At 38.2% G+C, this 23963-nt stretch overlaps 1 protein-coding gene across 2 annotated transcripts in view; it reads left to right on the top strand.

Annotated features, from left to right (window-relative positions):
- LOC127806198 (probable E3 ubiquitin-protein ligase ARI8) overlaps window positions 1-23963 on the top strand; it is a 104146-nt gene that overhangs the window by 32829 nt on the left and 47354 nt on the right. For both annotated transcript variants that reach the window (XM_052343331.1, XM_052343330.1), the window contains exons 5-7: window positions 3472-3644; window positions 5654-5758; window positions 5975-6063. In XM_052343331.1, the coding sequence (XP_052199291.1) occupies window positions 3472-3644; window positions 5654-5758; window positions 5975-6063 (367 nt within the window). The remainder of the gene's footprint in view (window positions 1-3471; window positions 3645-5653; window positions 5759-5974; window positions 6064-23963) is intronic.

Below are 23963 nucleotides of genomic sequence, written 5' to 3' on the forward strand. Positions count from 1 at the left end.
ATGGAATAAACTGCGGGGAGACTTTTGCTCTATTTGCTAAGTTAAATTCAATATGAGTCTTGTTATCACTTGTTGATAATTTGGACTAGGAACTCTACCTACTAGATGTTAAGAAGGCGTTCCTAAATGGTGAACTAGAAGAGGAAATCAACATGAGAATACCTCTTGGGTTTGAGACAGAGGACAAGAAGGGAAAGGTGTGTAAGCTGAAGAAATCCCTATATGGCCTTAAACAGTCCCTAAGGGCATGGTTTAAGAGATTTAGCACCACTCTAAATTGGCTTGGCTACAAACAAGGGCAAGTTGATCACACATTATTTACAAAACATGCAGTAGATGGGAAGAAGACAATCTTGATTATGTATGTTGATGACATTATCATCACACGAGATAATAATCAAGAAATAGAGAATTTCAAGAGATAGTCAAGGGTTGACTTTAGGGTTAAAGACCTAGGGAAACTAAGATATTTCCTAGGGATGGAGGTGGCTAGAAGTAAAGAGGGTATCTTTATTTCTCAAAGAAAGTACACTCTAGATCTTTTAAAGGAGGAGTCGACTGACCAACACTCCATTAGAAAAAAAACTTAAAGTGGAAAGAAGAAGATAGAAGTGAACCCCTGGTGGACAAAGGGAGATATCAATGTTTAGTAGGAAAACTAATCTATCTATCCCTCACTCGTCCTGATATTGCATACACTATGAGTGTGATATGTTAGTTTATGCACTCTCCTACTCAAAGACATCTGAATGTTGCATGTCATATTCTTAGGTATTTTAAGGGGACACAAGGCAAAGGTCTATTATTCAAAAAAAGTGAAGGCAAAGGAATTATGGGATTTGCAGATGCAAACTGGGTTGGTTCCATTGAAGATGGTAGGTCTACCTCTGGCTATTGCACAAAGTTATAGGGCAATCTAGTTACATGGAGAAGCAATAAATAGTTTGTGGTAGCTCGTAGTTGCGTAGAAGCAAAATACCGAGTTATTGCTCAAGGAATATGTGAGGTAATTTGGCTTGAGAGATTAATGAAGGACCTCAAAATATCTATATCTGCTCTAATGAAGTTATACAATGATAGCAAGTTAGCCATCAGTATTGTAAATAATCTAGTTCAACATGACCGAATGAAACATGTAATAATTGATTGAAATTTCATCAAGCAAGAGATTAAAAATGGAGGTATCAATCTCTCCTAAAGTCTCAAGAAGCAAATGTTCTTACGAAAGCTATGTCAAGAGCAGGATTCAAATCAATTATAAGCAAGTTTGGAATGATACATATCTATTCGTCAGCTTAAGGGGGAGTGTTGGATTTCATCAAAGAATCTTGCCAATTTCATAGAAATCCTATTAGGATAGTCCTATTTTAAGAAGTTTCCATGTTTATGATTCTCCAAATCAGTCCTATACTTAAGTAGACTAACTATAGATGGTATAATTGTATATATCAATTATATCAATTAGTCCTATGATTTAGTAGACTAAATATAGGAAGTTCTGTTGTATATAATTGACTAATATTGATGAATAATATTATCATAGAATTTCTCTTCCAATAATTCTCTGTTTAGGATCAACTAAGTACAACATCCATGCGATCCCATACAATCCTATCAGACTCAGCAATGTCAGAGAGTTTCATAATCAGATGGTCACTCACATTGTGTCCTTGAAACCACATGCGAATAGAGGCTAACCATGATAAATAATTCTTGACATTCAATTTTTCAGTGGTAATAGCAACAATGTTAGAAAATGGCAGCACATTCACAAGAACAGTTGTAGGTGAAGATGAGCTCACCACTCTAGGATTTGATGCACTAGGATTGGACGATGCCATATCTCACAAATTGAAGTAACAATAATAATCAACCCAAACCAACAAGAAACAAACCAAATTAATTCTAAGGAAATATGGACCTAGGACCATAACTGACTGAGATAGATCTGAAGGTTTCAAATGGAGATTGGATGAAACGAAGGTCACAGGTCACATGTTGCAAATCTAGAAATTGTAGATCTGGAGATCACAGATTTGGTCGCTAGGTTGTCGGATAATAGAGAAAAGAGGGTCATTGGGTAGGTTGCTGTCATAGATAGCCGTCGCTAGATGGTTCATAGTCTTTGGTCATCTTTGTCACAAGTGGGTGGTGTTAGATAGGTTGGCGGAGGTGGATCGTCACTGTTGTAGGTGGTGATGGCAAAATAATAGATGCGTAACAGAGAGAGAAATGACGACAGTAGGGAGAGATGCGCTACAAAGTGAAATCACTGACGGTCGATAGGCGGCAGTGGCACAAGAAAGTGAGGTTAGGGTTTGTCGCCCGATTGATGGCAGCTGCTGGTTAAGAATTAGGGTTAGGGCTTTTCTGGCTTTAGTGGATCTGATACCATGTTTTTAAGAAGAGACAAAATATGTTGAATATTTTATTCATTTGTTAGGTATATATACAACTCTACTAGGTACAACTTAGGAAAGCACTATGTACAAGGCTAAGCATCAACACTATAAAGCTAACACTTGGAATGGAATTTGCAGAACCATGGCCCCTTCAAAAAAGCTTCATTTGTCCATTTCAAGACTATTCTATTGTTGACAGTCTTGGGAAAAGGAAGGAGGATCATTTTGGATTGCTGGATGCTTTGCTAGAGTGGTATAGAATTTGTGAATCTACTTCATTGCTTTCTAGTGGCTATACATGTTTAGTGTTTAGGTTGCTCCTTTTGTTTTGCTCTTATTTCTACTTGGATCTTGTGTGAGATGGAGTATTTGGCATCACAGGAACCATATACCATTTCGAGGAGCAGGGGCTCCCATGCATTTTAGTCGTCCTCATTTATGGAGTTTCTAGACAATTTCTCTCTGTCCTCTTTTGTTCAGTTTTTGGTGATAGGAACACACCTACAAATATTAAGCAAAAACCTATGGTACATGCCTCCTCATGTGTGGCCAGGCTTTATTGTATAATTGGTCCAAAAACATGCAACAATTTAATACTAGGTTAGCAGTGAGGTTTGAACTTAGGACCTTTGCTTGCTCTAGTGCCATGTTGAATTGTTAACGACCATCCCATCTAAAAGCTTAAGTTATTAGATAGAGTGTTAACTTTTCTTTTTATACTATTCTCAACAATTTGAATTTTAATGGGTGTCAGTTGTGTACTGCTTTGGTTCCAATATCATACTTTTTATAGTACATCTTGAATAGAGGACTGGATGAGAGTTCATGTTCTTGCCCCTTCTTTTATTGTTTTCTTTTTGTTTGACTTGTTTGCTCTCTTCTCTTCATGTAAATTTTTATTTGTGCTTTTTGGTTTACCTATTGTTCAGATCCTGCTGTAGCAACATTTATTGCAACAGTAGGCCCTTTCTTTTCACCACTATAATGAGATCCCATACTGCGTGATATGAGTCTCGTGTTTCTCCTGGTTCCACTTCAGTTTTCATATATTTCTGGTTTTCTTCTTCAGGTTATATGAGCACTGCAATAAATGATGGTCCTGGATGTTTGATGCTACGATGTCCCGATCCATCTTGTGGTGCTGCTGTTGGTCAAGACATGATTAACTTATTGGCTATTGATGATGATAAAGAGAAGTATAGGCGCTACTTCCTTAGATCATTTATTGAAAACAACAGAAAGGTAATTTGATGCTTTGCACAATGCATATCTCCATTTTGCACAATATGAAGGGAAAACCAGCAGAAACCTGGTAGCTATTATTTTCATGGATTAATCCTTGTTATTCCTCTCACATTCTGTTTTCCAAGGCAATCTTCTTTGCAAAGTAGGATGTCTGTTTCTTCTCCCATCCCTTTAAATGCACCTGGATCCAGTGACATTTTTGTTAATTATTTTTAGTTTGGATGAGTTTTGTGGTGGAACATTTATATAAAATTATAATTTTTGACAAGGTGTACATAAAACATTATTCATTTAATTTGTTTAAATAGTAAATGAAAGAAACTTCTCCAATAAGTCCCAGAAAGTTTAACAAGAAAGTGCAAGACTTTTTCAGGTTCTGCATTAACCTTCTGAAGTAGAAACTTAGAAGTAGTAATCCTTCTTCCAATTGCATTCTTTCATTTTTGTTCTTTCAGAAGTAGGCTTCAGTCTTGCAGCCATAATTTATTCTCTGTTTTGGGAGCTTTGTTTATGTTCTTTGAGTGCTATGCTTTTAAGAGTATTTGTGATTCAAAATTTAATGTTCGTTGGCAAGAATGAAATATAAACAAAATAGTCTGTGAGTATTTTTTTTTCTTTATTTGATAATATAGTTTCCATAGTTCAGGCTCATGATATAGTTAGCTTCAATAAATTCTGCATATTCTTTTTATGTTTTCTTTGTCTTTGCTCCTTTATTAAATGTCATTATGCTTAATACATTAAATAACTGTGCAATCAATGATAAGCTACTGTTTGTTTTTGGATGAATGATTTTGCTAATATTGTTGTTGTTGCCTGTGTCATCACTCTTTTCATTGTCTCTATAATGATCATTTGACAGTTTTTTGTCTGTAGTGATTATTAAATAGTTGAAGCATCATTTTGAAGAAAAGTGGTGAGGGAAAAAAATTGGGAGTTCTAGAGCTGATTGGTAAGTATATATTATCTTATAGATTGGGGATTTGGAAAGGTATAAATATCTTTGTGGTTCAGTTTAGAAAGTTTGCTAGCTTTAGATTGCATTTGGGAGATCAGGTTAAGTTGTGAGGTGTGAGTGATGTGAGGAGGGATGATACTTGTCATAGAAAAGGAAAACCTGGCTTGATTACATTGAATTGGAAATGGCATTTGCTTCTATTTTCAGTATTCTTGCAAGTAAAGAGGCAGCAGCGGTTGATAATATCAACTGTTTGAGAAATGAGGTTTCTCAGTATGTGCTTCTGTGGAATAGCGTGAGACTGGGAATTGTATCTCTTGATCAGATTCCATGTGCTTGGTATATCCTCAAGAAAGAATGTTTTGTTATGAAGTTGTTCCATGGGGCTTTGATTAGGAAAATGACCATTTTCCTCTGAAAGGCATCTGGACTTCAAGGGATCCCTCAAATTTCTTTTATTCTTCTTTTTTCTTCTCCTGAAATGTAGCCGTGGGAACATTTTGACAATTAATAACCTTATCTGTTTGACACAAAAAGTTTTGAAATGCTGTTCTTCATACAGAAGTGATGGGAAACTGTTCTCTCATCCTAATCCGCTGTCAGGTGACTAGGAGTTATGGGGGTTGATCATACCCTTGGTTGATGTGGAATGGTTATTCCTCAGATGAGCTTGGCCTTGTTCATGGTGTTATGTGGGGTTGGGAATGCGATAGGGAATCATGGCATTTGCATTCCCCTTGATTTAAATTAGTTATTGTAAGAGAGCTTTTCAAGGAAAGGAAGAGCCTTTGTATAAGCTCAAGAATTCTCTCTTGACTATATTGCATTGCTGGACTTCAGGAAGGGTTTTTGTAGTCTTAGGCAATTTATTAACTTCAAATTCTTTCAGCCCTCTTGCATTTTACACCCCCCATCTCTTCAATTCTTTGCGCAAAGTTGTTGGGTTTAACCTCTTCCCATACCTTTTTTGAGGCTTTCAATATTATGATTTTGTTTTTCAGGTCCTTTGTCAACTAAATTCTTATCATTTCCATGCTTTCTTCTATAGACCAAATGGTGTCCTGCGCCAGGCTGCAATCATGCTGTGGATTTTATTGTTGGTAGTGGTAGCTTTGATGTTACTTGCTCCTGCTCATATAGTTTTTGCTGGAATGTGAGTATCTTCTGTTGATCTTCAGATATGTATTTCATTTTGTTATCATCTCGTGCACTTCTCCAAAAAAAAAAAAAAAAAGAGAGAGAGAGAGAAAAAGAAAGGAAAAGATAAACCACAAATTCACTGTCAGTCTGTTTCCTTTTCACTGGGCCTGGCAGCCTTTTTGCTATCAATTTCCAACTACATTTAATGACGTGACTTTGTGCTTTCCAGTGCACAGAGGAAGCTCACCGCCCAGTTGATTGCAGCACTGTAGCTAAATGGATTTTGAAGAATAGTACGGAGTCTGAAAATATGAATTGGTATTGTGCATGATCTCAGTGTGTCAATTTTTTCTTTTTTTGTTATATTTTACTTGTTTACTATGAAGTAGTGGTGCATAAATAATTTAAGAAATCATAGAAAAATATATGTGATGATAGAAGAGTGTATATTTGAAAGCAAGATATCACACAATATGTCCCATATGTTTGAAAAATACATGGCATGATTGAACTAGACTTTGCAAAATCAAATACTTTTAATGTTGTACTTTGATAATCCATTTTGATAAACATAGTGAATCTAACTGAGTAAATTTTTGTGTGACCAAAATGCAGTTCTTTGACTTATGTTGAAATCTGAAAGGATGCTTTTTATAAAGAAAAATTTGACCTGGTTGTAGGGCCACATTATAAATACAAAAATTGTAGAGTTTGTTGATCAGGTTTTGCCTTAATATGAAGCTCCTTTAGGCTCAAACCCAAACTCCATGACATCTTAATCGTTTGAATCCATTCATTTTCTTTGTTGTTTCCATTATTTTTTCTTTTCAAGGAATAACTTGTTGATTTTTTCCCAAAATCAGAAAGTTTTCCTCTTGGGTAATCTGTGTGAAGCTCAACTTTACTCGCAAGCTTATAAAAGTGAACTCAGCTAAGATTTTTCTCAACATGGGTCCAACTACTATCCTCTATTGCATTTCTGAAGCCAAAACTTAGGGAACATGAAGCCTATTATCAATCCATCACCCAGTCATTGAAAACCAACAACAATATATAACATTGAAAATACCAAGATACAATGTCTCGTAAGTACTGTCCAACAAGTGATTGAGATGGCCCTAGTGAGTCCATTAAAAATCCTAAATCCGAGTCCGTCCATAAGCATCTTGCTAAGCACTTGAAAAATGTTAGGTGAAGTATTGAGCTCTTAGCTCAATGAAGGATTCTACTACTAATAGATCATATCCCAAAATATTGCATTTTCATACATATACAACACAAATCATGTAATTTTTAAATATTCCTGATGCCACAATGTAAATTAATCATGTCACATGGTGCAGCATTAAGAGTGTGGTACAAATCTATTTCAGTGAATAAAATATGTACAACATAGGGAACGATTAATCATATCAATCAATAATCCATCACCAATAGTATAATCATGTCAATGGGTATTTTTCTATAGCCCATGGATGCACACGTACTAGGGTGCCTCAGGATGAAGCATGGATCCACATCCACGAGTACTAAGGGGAGTCACCAAGGCCATTCTTGGCCTTCTAGCCAACCATTGAAAAACTAGAACCTCATTTGTGCCACATTAGTAGTAAGATTCTTGTTGCCAGAGTTATCATTAGGTTAGTTATAGTTCCTAAAACTATCCTTTTTGTTTTATGAAGTCTAGTCTTCCCACAATGGTCTCATATCACATCACCTAACCACATACTAACACCATAAGAACATTTCCTCACATTTATATCAATTTTCAAATACATGTTCTCAATTTATCCTCATATTTCAATATTTTGTATGGTATCTGTCAAGATCCTATGTCCTCCTATTTTAAGCAATGTATAGCTAGGAGATTATACAACTTTAAAATCTCATTGATTATTCCTTTGATTAGGGTGATTGAAGATTCTTAGGAATTTTCAGATTTAACAATGTAATTAGATTCTCTATGTGTATATATACACAACACATGTGGATTGTTTTTACAATACAATCAATTGAGGCATTCATCACATGGTATTAAAGCAAAGTTCCTAGGGTGTTTGTTTGATCTTCATCATCTCCATCCCATGGCTTGTTCTGTCTCTCCAGTCTTCATTGTCGGCTATCCTGCCCTCATTTATCGAAGGGTTTCTCTAGGTTCCTCTGTCAAAACTGATTGTCGCAGCCATTGGTGCTACCCACTAGAAGTTCAGTGGACAAGCACTCAGACGCTAGGTCCACACTGGTACAGTACGTTCAACTCATTTCCGATAGCATCCCAAACTACCTGACTCGTTGATGTCGAGCGACTTGAACGCTCAAGCTAGATTGACGATCACCGGTCTTGATCGATTTTACTAGCTTATGTTGTCTTTGTTAGGGGTGTTCGTGGTTCGGTCTGGCTAGTTTTGAGCTGGTTTAATGCGCCGAACCGCAGGCTTGATTTTCTACAAAATCAAACCGAGCAGTTTGATTTGGTGTGGAAAACCAAATTCGTCAAAATTGGGAACATCTAGGAATGGCAAGCAAGAGCACAAACTCGTCATAAGATCATAGGCTAATCAAGTCAGTTTTTGTCTCTTAAAAGAATAGTGTAAGAAGGTGAAGTAGAAGGGGCCTTGACATCGAGCTAACCAAACCAAAAAGACTTAAATAGGTTGTAGTAAAAAATATAGCAAAAACATGTCCTAACCAAAACAATATAATGTACAAAATAGAACAGTAAATTGAAAATCCAAGCATAATAAAGATATACATGTATAACATTTTGTGACTAAAAATAAGTAAAAATACATAAAATACAAGACAAGCCATCGTTGAAAGTTTTTCCTTACAAGCATTTTGTGACTAAAAATAAGTAAATAAATAATCAACAGAAAGTGAGAGAGAGAGCATACCAGCGACCGACGATCAGCGATTGGAATGGGAGGAGGAAGAAAATGGGGCGACAAGCGTCGGACTGCTGCGAGCCTGCAACAGCGTGGGTGTCGCCAGTGTGAGGTGCTGATTGCTGTGACTGCGAGCCTACAACGACATGGGGGCCGCCGGTGGGTTGGCGTCGATCGGCGATGTCCGAGGGAAAGGGGAGAGAAAAAGGGTACGACGGGCGTGGGTGGGTGCAAATGGCTTAGGGTTAGGGTTTGGTTGGGGGGAAATGGGAGAGAAAGAGGAGATGAAGAGCCGAAAAAGGTCGCCTGGCGCTTGCCCCTTTTTATATTTATAATATATAAATTATTTTTTCTAAATTATATATCATGTGTGGGCGATTCGATTTTGAACCAAACTGCCGGTCTGCCAAACCGCGAACTGTGCGGTTTGGCAGTTTTCCAAACCAAACCAGACCAGACCGCCAGTTCAAAAAATTGGCCGATTCGGTTTGGTTCGGTCAGAAACCGCGGTCCAACGGCTTTTTTGAACACTCATAGTCTCTGTCATCGCTGGTAGCGTTCTCATCCAAGCCAATAGTTGATGTCGACGACTATTACTATTAGCACCGTCTTCCAAGTTCAATCGACTAATCTCCCTGTGCCATTATGTCTAACCACTCATCCTTTGGCATCAGCAATCCCGTAAATCCCATTTTAATCGATGACCCAACCAACCATCCATCCTCAAGAGAATTACAAAATCTCCATGCCCCGTATAGATTGAACGGAAGGAACTACTTGAAGTGGTCACAATTGGTTCGTACATTCCTCAATGGGAAGGGAAATTTTTGAAGATCTTTTATGCCTTGGGCTCTTGCTCAAGGACACCTATAATTTTAGTGGGTAATTTTTTATTTTTTAGTGTGAAGATCTACGTCTAGTTGGAATTTCAATTATCAAAGAAAAGAAAAATGTTTAGTTTGAATTATTAGTTTTTGTTAAAGCAATATAATATATATATATATATATATATATTAGGCTAATAGGTATGTATCTAAGGTAAATAGATTATGAGTCCTTGGGGTGTTTCCCAAATATAAAAGGTTACATTCTTGGATTATAAGATATTATAGTCCTTAATATTTACTTCCTTGCTTGTCATCCATTTTGTTGCCAATGAATAGTCATCAATTGTCTCAAAGTAGGTGATATCTCCTCAAAGGAACCTCCTTCTCTAGAATTTGAATATGGGATTGTTTCTTTTGGAGCAAATACTGCATACCATTATTTCTGTTATCAAGGATATGAGCCAGCATGCCTTTTTCTTCTAGAATTGGTCTTAACCTCAATATTTCACAACCTAACTTAAAGCAAAATCTTATATAATGGTCCTTAGTATTCCATTTTTCTACTGGTTGAATATGGTATTGATAACTGATGTTTTGAGCAGCCTGATAGTGAGGATTGAAGAGTGTCCCATTCTCATGTTAGTGTTAGTGCCCTAATGCTAGATTTAGATGATATCTAATGGATTTAATTATGGGACTAATGATGTAAATATTGCAAATGTAATAAAATATGCTTTCATATTTTAAGGTCATATATTCATTCATACCTCTTTAATCAATCTTATGAATGAGCTCTTAGATTTCCTAACGATAGTCTTATTCTTAAGTATTAAGAATATGTGACAAAGACTTTCGGATTAAGGTTTTTTTAAAGGTTAATTCTCGGTCCTTAGATTTCTTAGAAGCAGGCTATAAGTAATCAATTATGGACTATCACATGGATTACTACCTTTGATTAGTATGAGATACTAATGATAAAAGATGGTGAGTCGCATGCCATAATCCATAAGATGAATATAGTAGACATGCGGGTAGATGTTAGTGGAACATCTATTAAATGTGACGCAAATGATAGATTGTGGAAGCATCTAATGTTTTGTAATGATAGATTTGTTGTTGTTATGATTTATGATTAATTGTGTAGTAGTTTGTATTGTTGTTGTTATTTCTGAGTGTAAGTGTGAAGCGGTGCCTCTCTTATTGTTTAGTGAATTGCATATATAAGTAGCTCACGGTCTCTCTTGTAAGTGGTTAATTCATTTGATCATTTTAGTAAAGTGCTCAAGGTTATTTTTTTCTCTTCTTGTTCTTCTTCATTTGTGCCCTAGGGCTTTGTTACATGGTACTACTAAACCTTTAGAATTTGTTTATTCAGACCTATAGGGACCTGCTTCTGTTATGTCTATTGAAGGTTTTAGATACTACATAATCTTTGTGGATGCATGCATTAGATACACTTGGCTTTACCCCTTAAAACTTAAATCCGATGCCTTGTCAGTTTTTACAATCTTTCATAAGTTTGTTGAACTTCAATACCAAACCAAGCTTCGAGCCTTATAAACTGTCAATGGGGGGGGGGAATTTAAAGCCTTCTTACCTTATCTTTATGCTAATGGCATTCAATCTCGGTTTACATACCCACACACTTATCAACAAAATGGTGTGGATGAGAGAAAGCATAGACATATAGCAAAAATGGGCCTAACCTTGTTATCTCATGCCCAAATGCCTTTAAAATTTTGGGTGGAAGCTTTTCAGACAGGTGTTCATTTAATAAATGTGCTACCTGCTTCACCTATCAAGTTTAACACACCATTTGAATTGTTGTATTAGAAGCCACCTAACTATCGTTTGTTACAATTTTTTGGTTGTGCTTGTTTTCCCTATCTTCATCCTTATAATAAGCACAAGTTTGATTTCCATTCTAACAAGTGTATTTTTATTAGATATAGTCATACTCAAGATGGCTATAAGTGCTTGCATCCATCAGGGAGAGTGTATGTGTCTTAGCATGTGCAATTCAATGCCAATGAGTTTCCCTTTCCTATTTTGTTTCGAACTTCTTCTATATCTAAAGCAGTGTCAACTTCCTTAGGGTATTCAATTGCTTTTCTTCAACCCATTATTCTTTCTCCTACTTCTTCAATGTGTTCTCAAGTAACACAATCTCCAACTTCAGCTCTTGTTAGGTCTCATTCTATCTCCACCAGTTCTCACGCCACAACTCCAACCATTTCCCCTACATTGCAGTCTTTGCCCACTCAACCACTAGCTTCTAAATCTATCGTACCTAAGTTCAAGGCTACGCCAACTCCTTCAGTTCACCCTAAGCTTACAAGACTTAAAGCCAAACAGTTGTAACCTCTTCTCCTCACGCCTTTGTGAGTAATCTTGAACCTAGTTCAGTTCATGATGCTCTTTTAGACTCGCGACGGGTTAAGGCCATGGAAGAAGAGTACACAGCCTTGCAAAAGAATAATATTTGGGACTTCGTTCCTTTTTCATAGGATATGAACTTAATTGGCTATAAATGGGTTTTTCGGGTGAAATACAATGCTGATGGGTTAGTTCTAAAGTATAAGGCCAAAGGTTTTCTTCAAACTTCTGGAGTGGATTATGCAGAGACTTTTAGCTCGGTCGTTAAGGCTCTAACTATCAGAGTTCTATTATCTTTAGCAGTCACTTTTTGGTTGGGACATACAACGAGTGTAATTAGGTTTCTCTCAGTTAGACGAGCAGAAAAAGGGAGAGAGAATTCAATGAAGTGAACCTCAATCAACTGAATTAATGAAACATATGAATAGCTATTTATATAGCTATTTTACAATAATCGACTAACTACTCTCAACATAACAACAACAACTTAACAGAAGCTATACAAATACTGCTAACAAGATAACAGAATACAAATAATATATCAGCTAAAGTAATGTCTCCAACATTCCCCCTCAGTTTGGAGCTCCTAGTAGAATGAAACTTTGTTGATTAGTCTGCTGATTAATCTTGCTGCCTTCATTATCCAAGCACAGATTCATTATCATATGGGAGCAAATAAGAGAGATTTGGAGACCAAGTTTGGCACATAGAAACTGCAACCTATCTCTAGATAAACCCTTTTGTAAAAATATCAGCAACCTGATGCAATGAAGGCACATACCGAATTTCAACTTCCTTATTCTCAACTCTCTCTCACAAAGTGCACATCTATTTCAATATGTTTAGTCCAAGAGTGAAACACTAGATTCTTTGCCACTGTTAGGTTGTCACACCACAACACTAGAACATTAGATAACTTGTAACCTAACTTAGTAAAAAGTGATTGCAAGTTCAGTTACACCTTGGGCCATAGCACGATACTCAGCTTCGCCCACTGAACAAGCAACTACTGACTGTTTACGAGAACTCCAAACTAAGAAGTTTGGCCCAAGAAACACCAGATTTTCTAGAAACTTTGTAGCCAGCATGGTTTGCATCAGTAAATACTGTTAGTGTTAGATCAGGAGAGGATGTGAAACATAGCCCAAGTCCAATAGTACCTTTTGAGTACCTAAGAAGACGTTTACAGGCTATCCAGTGTTGTAATTTAGGGGTTGCCAAGAATTGACTCAATCTATTCACCACAAAAGATATATCCGGTTGGGTGTAGGTCAAGTATTGAACAGAACCAACAATAGTTCTATATAATGATGGATTTAAAAAAACTTCACATTCATCAATAAAAGATACTGCTAAATTCACTAATGTATCACATGGCTTGGAATCATTCATACCAGCTTTACTTAACAAATCAATAGTATACTTCGATTGAGTAAGATACAAACCAGTCTTATCTTTGTGGGCTTCAAAACCTAGGAAGTAGTTGATTGATCCTAAGGTTTTGAGAGCAAAATGTTGATCCAAATCATGAATACACTACTAAAGAGCAGAAGGATCTGATCCCGTGACAAGGATATCATCAACATATATCAAAAGAAACAATACAACACTGGAAGACCTCTTAATAAACAGAGAAGCATATGCAATTGAACCAACAAAACCCCATGCTTGCAGAGGAGTTTTAAGTTTGGTATACCAAGCTTGTGGAGCTTGCTTGAGGCCATAGAGAGTTTTCTTAAGTTTGCAGACAAAATTAGGCAGTTTAGTATTAATAAAACCTTTAGGCTATGTTATGTATACATCTTTTGTTAATTCCCCATTTAAGAATGCATTGTTGATGTCTACTTGTTGTATGTTCCAACCAAATGTAAGAGCCAAAGAAAACAACACTCTTATAGTGGGTGCTTTTACAACTGGACTGAATGTGTCATTATAATCAATCCCAGGGTTTTGAAGAAATCCCTTAGCTACTAGGCGAGCCTTATGCTTAAGAATAGATCCAATTGTACTTGACCCAAAATACCCATTTACACCCAATAAAATTCATATTCGAAGAATAGGAAACCAACTCCCATGTGTGATTGGATTGCAATGCACGAAACTCCTCCTGCATAGCCTTAGTCCAGTGAGGATCATAAAGTGCTTCATGAACTGATCTAGGTTCAAGGGAAGTTAACAGGACATGGGGGGAGGTAACAAGAGGTTGTTAGATCGAGTGATCATAGGGTGGATAGATGGAGTTGGAGGTAATTGGTATTTAGGAACTTTAGGTTTAGAAGATGGAATTAATTGAGGACTAGAAGAAGAAGACAAAGGATCATAAGGTCTAACAAAATTCTCAAGCAAGGAAACTCCTGAATTATTTGGGATAGTGTCTGACAAAGGAGAGACTAAGGACTGAGATACCCAAGGAAATTTGAAGAAGAGAAGGGAAGAATCTGAAACATTTCATTTGAAGGTCCTGAGGATGGAGTCATAGATGAGATACCAGCACCACTTGATAGAAAGATAGAAGAGTAAGGAAATTCAATAGGATTGAATTCAACATGTCATGATACATATATTTTTCTTGTAGGATGTAAGCATCAATGTCCAGCCTGATCAATACTGTAACCAATAAAGACACATTTGGATGAACGAAAAGTAAACTTGTGTTTATTATAAGGTCTAAGATAAGGAAAGTAAGAGCAACCAAAAGGTTGCAGTTTAAGGTAATCAGGTTGCTTGAGATAGAGCAATTCAAAGGGACTAGCAAATTGAAACACAACTGAAGGTAGACGATTAATGAGATAAACAACCGTCTGAAAAGCTGTTGCCCAAAATTTAAGAGGCATTTGGGCATGAGTCAATAAGGTCATTCCCATCTCTGTAATATGACAATGTTTGTGTTAAGTCACACCATTTTGTTGGTGTGTAGGGATAAGAAAATCTAGGTTGAATCCCACAAGATTGAAGATAAGGAAGAAAGGCTATAAACTCTCCTCTATTGTCAGTTTGTAAGGTTTTCAACTTAAAATTGTACTGTAATTCAGCAAGTTTATGAAAGTTTATAAATGTTTGCAAGGAATCAAATTTCAATTTCAGAGGAAATAGCTAGGAGTATTAGGTGTAGGCATCAACAAAGACAATATAGTACTTATAACCCTCAATAGAAACCATACGTGCTGGACCCCACACATCCAAGTATACCAATTCCAAAGGCTACTTTGCAGTAATAGGACAATTTGCAAAAGGAAGTTGATGTGATTTGTCAATTTTGCATGAATCATAGAATGTAACTTTGCATGAATCATAGAATGTAACAACAGATTTAGGACAATCGATTTGAATTTTATTCAAAACATGTTTTAATACATGAAAAGTGGGATGACCTAGCTTGGCATGCCACTGTTGTCCTATACAATTTGTTTGAGCTACATTGACATTCAAAGGTAGATCTGGAACAATTAGATGTTACTTTGTAGATTTATTAGAAGATGAACTAATAACATTCGTGATCTTGGAAGAAAGGTTGGCAGCAACGTTTGAGGTCTTTGAAAGACTAATAGTCTTGGACGTGGGCATTGCAAGATCAAATGCAGGCTCTAACTGATATAGACCATTCCTAAGCGTTCATCGGAGTAACACCAGGCTTGAGGCTTTGTCCTTAATCGAACAAGAAGTTGAATCAAATTCAACGATAACATTGTTATCCTTTGTAAGCTAAGAGACACTAAGAAGACTCTTTTTCATTTTAGGGACATGAAGGACATTAGACAAGGAAAGAACTAACTGAGGATGAGTATTAGTATATAAATGACTTATACCAATATGAGAGATAGACAAACTCTTACCATCATCAATAATGACCATATCACTACCATGATAGGGAGATGAAAGAGACAAATTGTTAATAATGCATTTTTTTAATGGATACTTGACTGAAACTGTTTTCATGACTCAATCTAAAAGGTTTGTAGATCCTTGGTCTCCTACTCATGTGTGTCGATTAAATAAGTCACTTTATGGGCTCAAGCAAGCCTCTTGAGCTTGGTATACAAAGTTGAGGGTTGCTTTGCAGAGTTGGGGTTTTGTGAAAACTATATCGAATGTGTCTTTGTTTATCAAACGGACAACCAGTAATGTGCTTTTTGTTCTAGTCTATGTTGATGATATATGATGTGAACCCCACGAAGGAAGGTGAGACCCAACGCTCAATAGTGGTTCCTTTGCCAAGGATCGTTCTAAAACAGATTCGTAATAAAGAAAATAAAGGACCTTGACCCGTTATCTATAAAGAGATAAGAACCAAAGATATAAGAAGGTAGGGTTGACGCCACACTCAAGATAGATGAGAAGGGTTGTGAGTGGTAAGTCAATAATGAACGCCATAAGATGAAATCTTGATAAGTTCAAAAGTAGTTCGTTAAAGAACCAAAGAGAAAATTCTCACTAATGATATTGTCAAAAACTGCATTCCTCTTGGGTTACATTGGCTTATATAGCCGAACTCAAATTCTAAATTAGAAGGAAATAAACCAAATCCTAGGCATAGTAGGAATTGATTACAAGAAGGAAATAGCATAATCTGATAAAGAAACAAGAATTATCTAAAATAGAAAAGATTTAAAACAAAGGAGAAAATAAGGGAAGCTTGGATCTTATCAATCAATCATCCCCACATCTTGTCAATCAATCATCCCCAAATCTTGTAAATCTTGTCAATCAATCAACCAATCAATCAATCAATCCCAAATCTTGCAATCTTGTCAATCAATCAACTAATCAATCAATCAACCCCAAATCTTGCAACCTTGCAAATCTTCTCAATCAATCAATCATTCCCAAATTTTGCAATCAAATCAATCAACCCCAAATCTTCTCAATCAATCAATCAATCAACCCAGATTACTTTCAGAGACTTGGATAACATTGACAAAGCATCGACTATCTTGAATACTTAATTCGGGCATATTAGAATTTTGAACGATCCTTGAATTTGAGATGTGTTCAATTAGCCCATTTAATGCTCCCGTAATTTTCTTGGTTCGTGCCCTTGTCATTGGACCTCCATGGATGCTTAACGGGTCTTGTGGGGTTTTAGCTATGTGACTTGCATCAATATACTCCTTTTTGGGTCGGATTTAGTAGCACTTAGTTATTGTATTCATGATTTAAACACTTATTTTGCTCTTATGACCCTAGGTTCTGTGAATTATTTTCTAGGGTTTGAGGCCTATAGAGACGGTAATGACCTTTATCTCACTCAGTCCAAGTATGTTGTTGATTTGTTGAAAAAGGCTACTATGCAAGATTGTAAGTCATGTGATACACCTATGGCTGCTGGGGATTCATTAACTGATGACGGGGATCCCTTCTCCAATCATTCCTTGTATAAAACTCTCATCGGTTCACTATAATACCTTACCTACACTCGGCCGGATATAGCATTTACAGTGAATAAGTTGAGCTAATTTCTGTCTAATCCTAAGTCTCAACTTTGGTTAACTTGTAAGAGGCTGCTTTGGTATCTTAAAGGCATTGTTGGCATGGGTTTGGTCTTCACTTCCTCATCAAATGATTTGTCTTTAGTGGTTTATACTAATGCCGACCATGCTGGTTGTAAGGTTACTAGAAGATCTATTAGTGGCTTTTGTGTATATTTTGAATGAAATATTATTGTGTGGGGGTCCAAGAAACAATCGGTTGTTGCTAGATCTGCTAGAGAGGTTGAGTATCGAGTTGCTGTCCTTGGAGTGACAGAACTGATGTGATTGAAATCATTGTTTGTGGAATTGGGATATTCATGTGTACCTACTCCAATAGTGTGGAGTGATAATTTGACTGCTAAAAGTATGGCTGAGAATCTAGTCTTCCATTCTAGAACAAAGCATGTTGAGATTGATGTTTATTTTGTGCGTGAAAAGGTTGAATGTGATGAGGTAGAAATTAGATATGTTTAACATTTGATCAAGTGCCTGATATTCTCACTAAAGGATTGCCTAGAGATCGATTTGGGTTTTTATGTAAAATGCTTGGGATAAAGTTGTCACCCGTGTGTGCTGGTTCCAAAATCATTATAGTGTCATCCAAAATCAAGTTCTTATAATCTACGAAGCCTAGTTTGAAGGGAAGTGTGGAAACATCTAATGTTTTTTAATGATAGATTTGTTGCTGTTATGATTTATGATTAATTGTGTTGTAGTTTGTATTGCGGTTGTTATTATCGAGTGTAAGTGTGAGGCGATGCCTTTCTTATTATTCAATGAATTGCATATATAAGTAGCTCACGGTCTTTCTTGTAAGTGGTTAATTCATTTGATCAATTTAGTAAAGTGCTCGAGGTTATTTTTCTCTCTTCTTGTTCTTTTTCATTTGTGCCTTAGGGTTGTATTACATAAGAGGATCTATGATCTGTCACTGGCCTTCGATTGTGTTACTGGTCCATAGACCGGAGGCAACACAATTGTCTTGTATGTCGGTGCCTGAGATTTGCCTTTGATAAGAACTATTCAGTTATCGGGTGAGAGATACTCTGTGTGGTCTTAGTGTAGTGGCATATGGAGGCAGGTGATTGCTAATGGGAGCCGTTGACCTCCGGCGTAAGGTGAACATCATATGCGATCAATAGTGGTTGTGGTTGTATGAACCTCTGGCTAAAGTACGTACTTGATTAGAAAGTGTTTCCAATGTCGGAAGAAGTTACGATGTGTTATCTCAGCCACACCACACTAGATCTTGGCATGGCTATTAAGTCAATGAGTTTGATCAGTCCATGACTCTCACTCAGTCGGGATGGTAGTCGATGGAGGGATTATAGTACATGAGAATCGAAAGCCCAAATAGGTTCTCATTGAAGTTAGAATTCATTATTGGTCGGATCGCCCTGACATAATACTAGTTGTCACTCAAGGTTTTTCGAGGTACATCGGGGAGATGGAGAGATCCTCATTGTAGACTAAAATGTTTGGTCGGCATGAAAGTGTTTGACGTGTCCCGATTGCTACTTAGTGGTGAACCTAGAAGGTTATATGCATATCCAAGTGTGGTTGACTAAGCGATATAAAGCTGTGATTAATGATCATCATTAAGAGTTAATGATGATACCATTAAGAGTTAACGGATCGGGTTCAAATTAATTGCAGCAACTATCAAGAGTTGGCAGGCATGCCGTTAAAAGTTAACGGGTGCTTCGGTTTCATCATGAGATGGTAGATGGGTCATTAAGACTTAATGACGGGTCTAGATGTAATTTGCAGAAACTTGGAGTAAAGAGATAGAAACGGTCGGCCGACCTTGGAGGCTATCGACCGTCCAATGGCCAAAATCGGTTGACAGATTGAGGAATCTGTCAACTGGTCATGTGAATCGGTTGACAATTTGCTTCGAATGGTCGACCATTTCCAATAGCAAGGGTCGCGATTTGACATGATTTCTTTGTCGTTTCTGCACCAAATCTAATGACACGTGGCTTGAGGACGGTGACAAGAGGATGGCATGCGTCCTTGGACGTTTGGGCTATCTCTCCCTTGTCTCTGCTCTCTCTCCTAGTCGTTTGGACAGATTTGGGCATACTAGGGTTTTTGGGTGTTCATATATAAGAGAAGAAGAAGAAGAAGAAGAAGAACATAAGGGTTTTTTGACGGTTGCTTTTGATGCTCCGTTTTCTCTCAGCCATTGTGCATTTTTCTTCTTCTTCCAGAGCCTTAAACCCACTTCCTATTGCTCCCCTTCTTGCTATATTGATCTTTTGATTGCTAGAGTAGCAATCCCATTCCAATAGATAGTCTATTGGATTGGGTATCCTTTGATCGAACCCATTTCCAGCTTAATCACCTACTGAAGACTTGGCTAGCACATGGGTCTCTCTGTGGGGTTCATCCACACGAGGAGCGTGGACTAGCTAGGTCTCCCGTATTTTTGGGAGACGGATTAGTCATCCGATTTATTGTTCAGGCCAGTAGGAGCGTGGATTAGTCATCCGGTTTAGTGTTCGGAGTGTGGACTAACTAGGTCTCTCTATGGGGTTTACTGTTCAGAGCGTGGACTAACTAGGTCTTAGGAAAGTAATTATAGAACATGAAAAAGAAAATAAAGAAGAATAAACTCTAAATGACATGACTTGCTGCTGATGTTATCATTGTTCGTATGATATTCATTTTATAATTGAGAATATAGAAGTATGGAGTTGAGACAGTTTTTGCGTTCTATGTTCGTGTTTTTTCCTATTCTCTTGTACTTGTTCGCTTTGCTTGTTTGTTATACTTTGTTTTTTGTCCTCTTTTATTAAAAGGGTAGTAGCATATATATATATATTGATAAATAATGAAGATTTTATTATATAAGGAAACAGAGCACAAGGAACATCCCTAAGACCAAGCAAACCACCAACAACACACAACACCTAAAACCCCAATAGGAAGAAACAGTAGTTACAAGGAGAGCCACACCCACAAAACTTTAGACTAAGAACACACAAAAACTGCAAAGGAAATTAAGCACAAGGAAGGAACATATATATGTATCCAATTTTTATCCACAAATACTACATATTGAAGTAATGAAATCTTGGGCCGTCGATGCATCATGACAACACCATATTTGTGCTTTGGTTTCCCTTTTGTTAGTACTTATCTTGTCATTTTTGTTGCAAGTAATCAGATTCATACTATGGATACATAGACATTGTTCTGTATTATGTATTTTTTTTTTGTAAATAAGAATTATATAAAACAAACAACAAGCGTAAGAGCGACTATAAACACAGCTGGGGCATACCCCAAGTAGAGAACATACCTACATCACAAGCCAACGCAAGGCAAAAATAAGGATGAAAAATACCACCTCAAACACACGAGGTAGGAAAGAGTCACATAAGACAAAACACATGAAAACAACAGAACTGTGGAAAGCTGCACCATCGAAGCTAGAAAGAAAAAACAACGAGATCTCCCGGGCACGACATGCCATGGAGAGAGAACATGACCAAAGGCATAACGATGGGAGAGATGATAAAGTTCTCGAACATGAGCGGAAACAAGAATGAGGAAGCCGCCAGAAATGAACCAGGGCAATGCTTTGAAGGGATTGAGAAAACTGCATGGAGGCCAGCCTCACCCAAATCGCCTGCTAGATCTGGTACGCAAGCTGGCCCGGAGGCCGCTCACTATCCTGAAAGCAACGGTTGTTACGCTCGTGCCATATAAAGTAAACAGCTGTCTGAAGAGTAAGTCGGTTAGCTACCATCCACGGGGATCTACCACGCAATCGATGAGCTGCCTAGGAAACACGTCACTCCCAACTCATCCAGGGCCATGCAAACTTCACATGGTGTCTAAGCTGCTACAAAACTTGTCTAGAATAAACATAGCTAAAAAAATAAGTGGCTATGCCACTTCATCGCGCACCTAGATAAGAAACACCTGTTAGGAAACGCTAGATATAAATTTAACCTATCTAGAGTAGAAAGACGCTCCTTAATGGCAAGCCAAAGGATAAAAGCATAGGATGGGACCCTGGAGGAGTTTTAGACTAACTGAAACCAAGGGACCCGAGCTCTCCTGCCTCTTAAAACACTCATAGTAGAGCGAGCCGAGAAACAACCATCAGGAGCAGGGACCCACCAAGGGAGGTAAGGGGAACCAAAGGAGGTAAGGGGAAAGGGATTGAGGGGGACTCGACAAATTCTCCAAATTCAGCTGGGCTTCCCTTGAAAAAACAACATGGGGCCATGACCAATCGCCCTGAGAGATAATGGAGGAAAACCCTAGCTGTAGAGGGGAGACCCGTCCTCCTAGGAAGACCGCGGGAGAAGTAATCCACCAGCACATCGAAGGGGTGCCATTGGTCATGCCAGAGAAAAACACGATGCCCATTACCAATTTTCCACCTGAGAAGCGGACGAATAATGCCTCTAAGGTTAAGGATCCTACTCCAATACCACGGACAGGAGTAAGGAGGCGTAAGAAGCCAGAAGCAAGAATCCCTAATACGGTATGAGCGAATCCATCGAATCCAAAGGGATTCGGAAGAAGCCTGCATGAAGCGCCAGATCAATTTGGCAACAAGAGCTAGATTCCAGATATAAAGGGGACACAAACCGAGGCCTCTCTGGTTTTTTGGGAAGCAAATATCAGACCAGGTAACCTTAGCTTTATGGGGAGACAAATCCGGACCATCCCACAAGAAAGTATGTATGACTTTCTCAATTTCCTTATGAACTTTCTTGGGGAGCATAAAAATCGATGCCCAATAAACATGAATGGTAGATAAGATCGATTGGACAAGCTGGAGTGCCCCATGAAAGAAAGAAGGTGACCCCTCTTAGAAGCAACTTTAGAGTGAACACGGTCCAAGTTAAGACGACAGTCAACATAGGTGAGCTGCTTCAAGATAAGGGGAATCCTAAGATAATGAATAGGAAGAGAGCCCTCCCTATAACTCGATTCCTGCACCAGAGAAGCACGAAGATTGGGGTCGGCACAATAGACAAAGCAATCACTTTTTGCTAGATTCGCCTCTAACCCAGACAACTCAGCAAAGCAATCAAGGCATTACTTTAGGATGCAGATAGAGGCCAGGGCACCATTAGAAAAAAACATGAGGTCATCAGCAAACATGAGCATGATAATGTCTAAACTATCACATTTCCAATGGAAACGAAAGTCATCCATATGCGAGTGATATGCGACAATACCGTGGAGAGCTTGCATGATAAGGACAAAGAGATCGGGGGACAAAGGATCCCCTTGCCTGAGTCCTCGACCACTAGGGAAAAAACCATGGAGCATCCCATTAACCTTAACTAAAAAACGGGTCGTAGTCACACAGGCCTTAATCCAAGAGATAAAGTAGGAGGGGGGGGGGGGGAATTCATACGGTGAAGAACACAAAGAAGGAAATCCCAATCCATCGAGTCATAAGCCTTACTAATGTCAACCTGAAGAGCACATCTAGCAGGACCTTTCGGGATGTGGTACCGATGCAACAACTCATGCGCCATCAGGATATTGTCGCTAATTGATCGACCAAGCACAAAGGCGGTTTGGGAAACATCAACCAATTGGGGTAATAGAGGCTTAATTCGATTGGCAATAATTTTGGAGATGACCTTATAGGTAACATTACAATAAGAAATCAGACAGAACTGACTAGGAGACTCTGGGTGGGGAACTTTAGGCACAAGGCTGATAATAGTAGCATTGATCTCACCTAGTAACTTGCCTGACTGGAAAAAACTAGAAACAATTGCAATAAAATCCGCCTTAACAATATACTAGGTATGACGAAAAAATTTGATAGTGAAACCGTCAGGCCTAGGGGCTTTATCATCCCCCATCGAGAACAAAGTCGCCTTGATCTCCTCATCAGAGACATCTCTCATCAGGTCTGGCTAGACATTAGGAGAAATGGCCTTATCAACATACATGTCCAATGACTCACGGCTAAAGTCAATCCTTCTAGGGCGGGGATCGAGAAGATCACAAAAATGGGATAGGAGGACTTGAGGAACATCCGACTTCGAGGTCGTGTGGGAGCCATCAGGCCGGACCAAGCTATGAATATGGTGAAAATTACGATTCGAGAGCATTTGTTGAAAAAAAAAAAAAACAGGAACATTGGTCCCCTTCCCCACTCCAACGAATACAGGCACGAAGACGAAAGAGCTCATTCTCTTGGGACAAAGCTGCCAAATAAGAACGAGCAAGATCAAATTCATGGGCTTTGAGGGAGGCGTCAGAGGGGGAGGAATGAAGAAACCCCTGGATCTCATGAAGCATGTCTCTAAGGCCTAAGACACGCGAAGTCACATAACCTTGCTTAGAGTTGAGGAATTTCAGCCCATGCTTGACAGCCTTACGCTTTTTAACAAGGCGATACATAGGCCAGCCATCCACCTCTAGGGCCCATCCAGACTGAATAATCTGAGCAAAAGAAGCTTGATCAACCAGATGATTATTGAAACGGAAAGGCCCAGCTCTCTTGCCCTGATCGCTCTGCAAGGAGACCGCTATAGGACTGTGGTCCGAAATACCAGGCAAGAGGAAGGAGGCTGAGCTATCACCAAACTACGCTAGCCACCCATCATTAACAAGAACACGATCCAACTTACTAAAGATACTATCTGAGCCAGAACATCTGTTACTCCATG

The sequence above is a fragment of the Diospyros lotus genome, chromosome 7 (genome assembly GCF_014633365.1).
Source record: "Diospyros lotus cultivar Yz01 chromosome 7, ASM1463336v1, whole genome shotgun sequence".
NCBI classification, from domain to species: Eukaryota; Viridiplantae; Streptophyta; class Magnoliopsida; order Ericales; family Ebenaceae; genus Diospyros; species Diospyros lotus.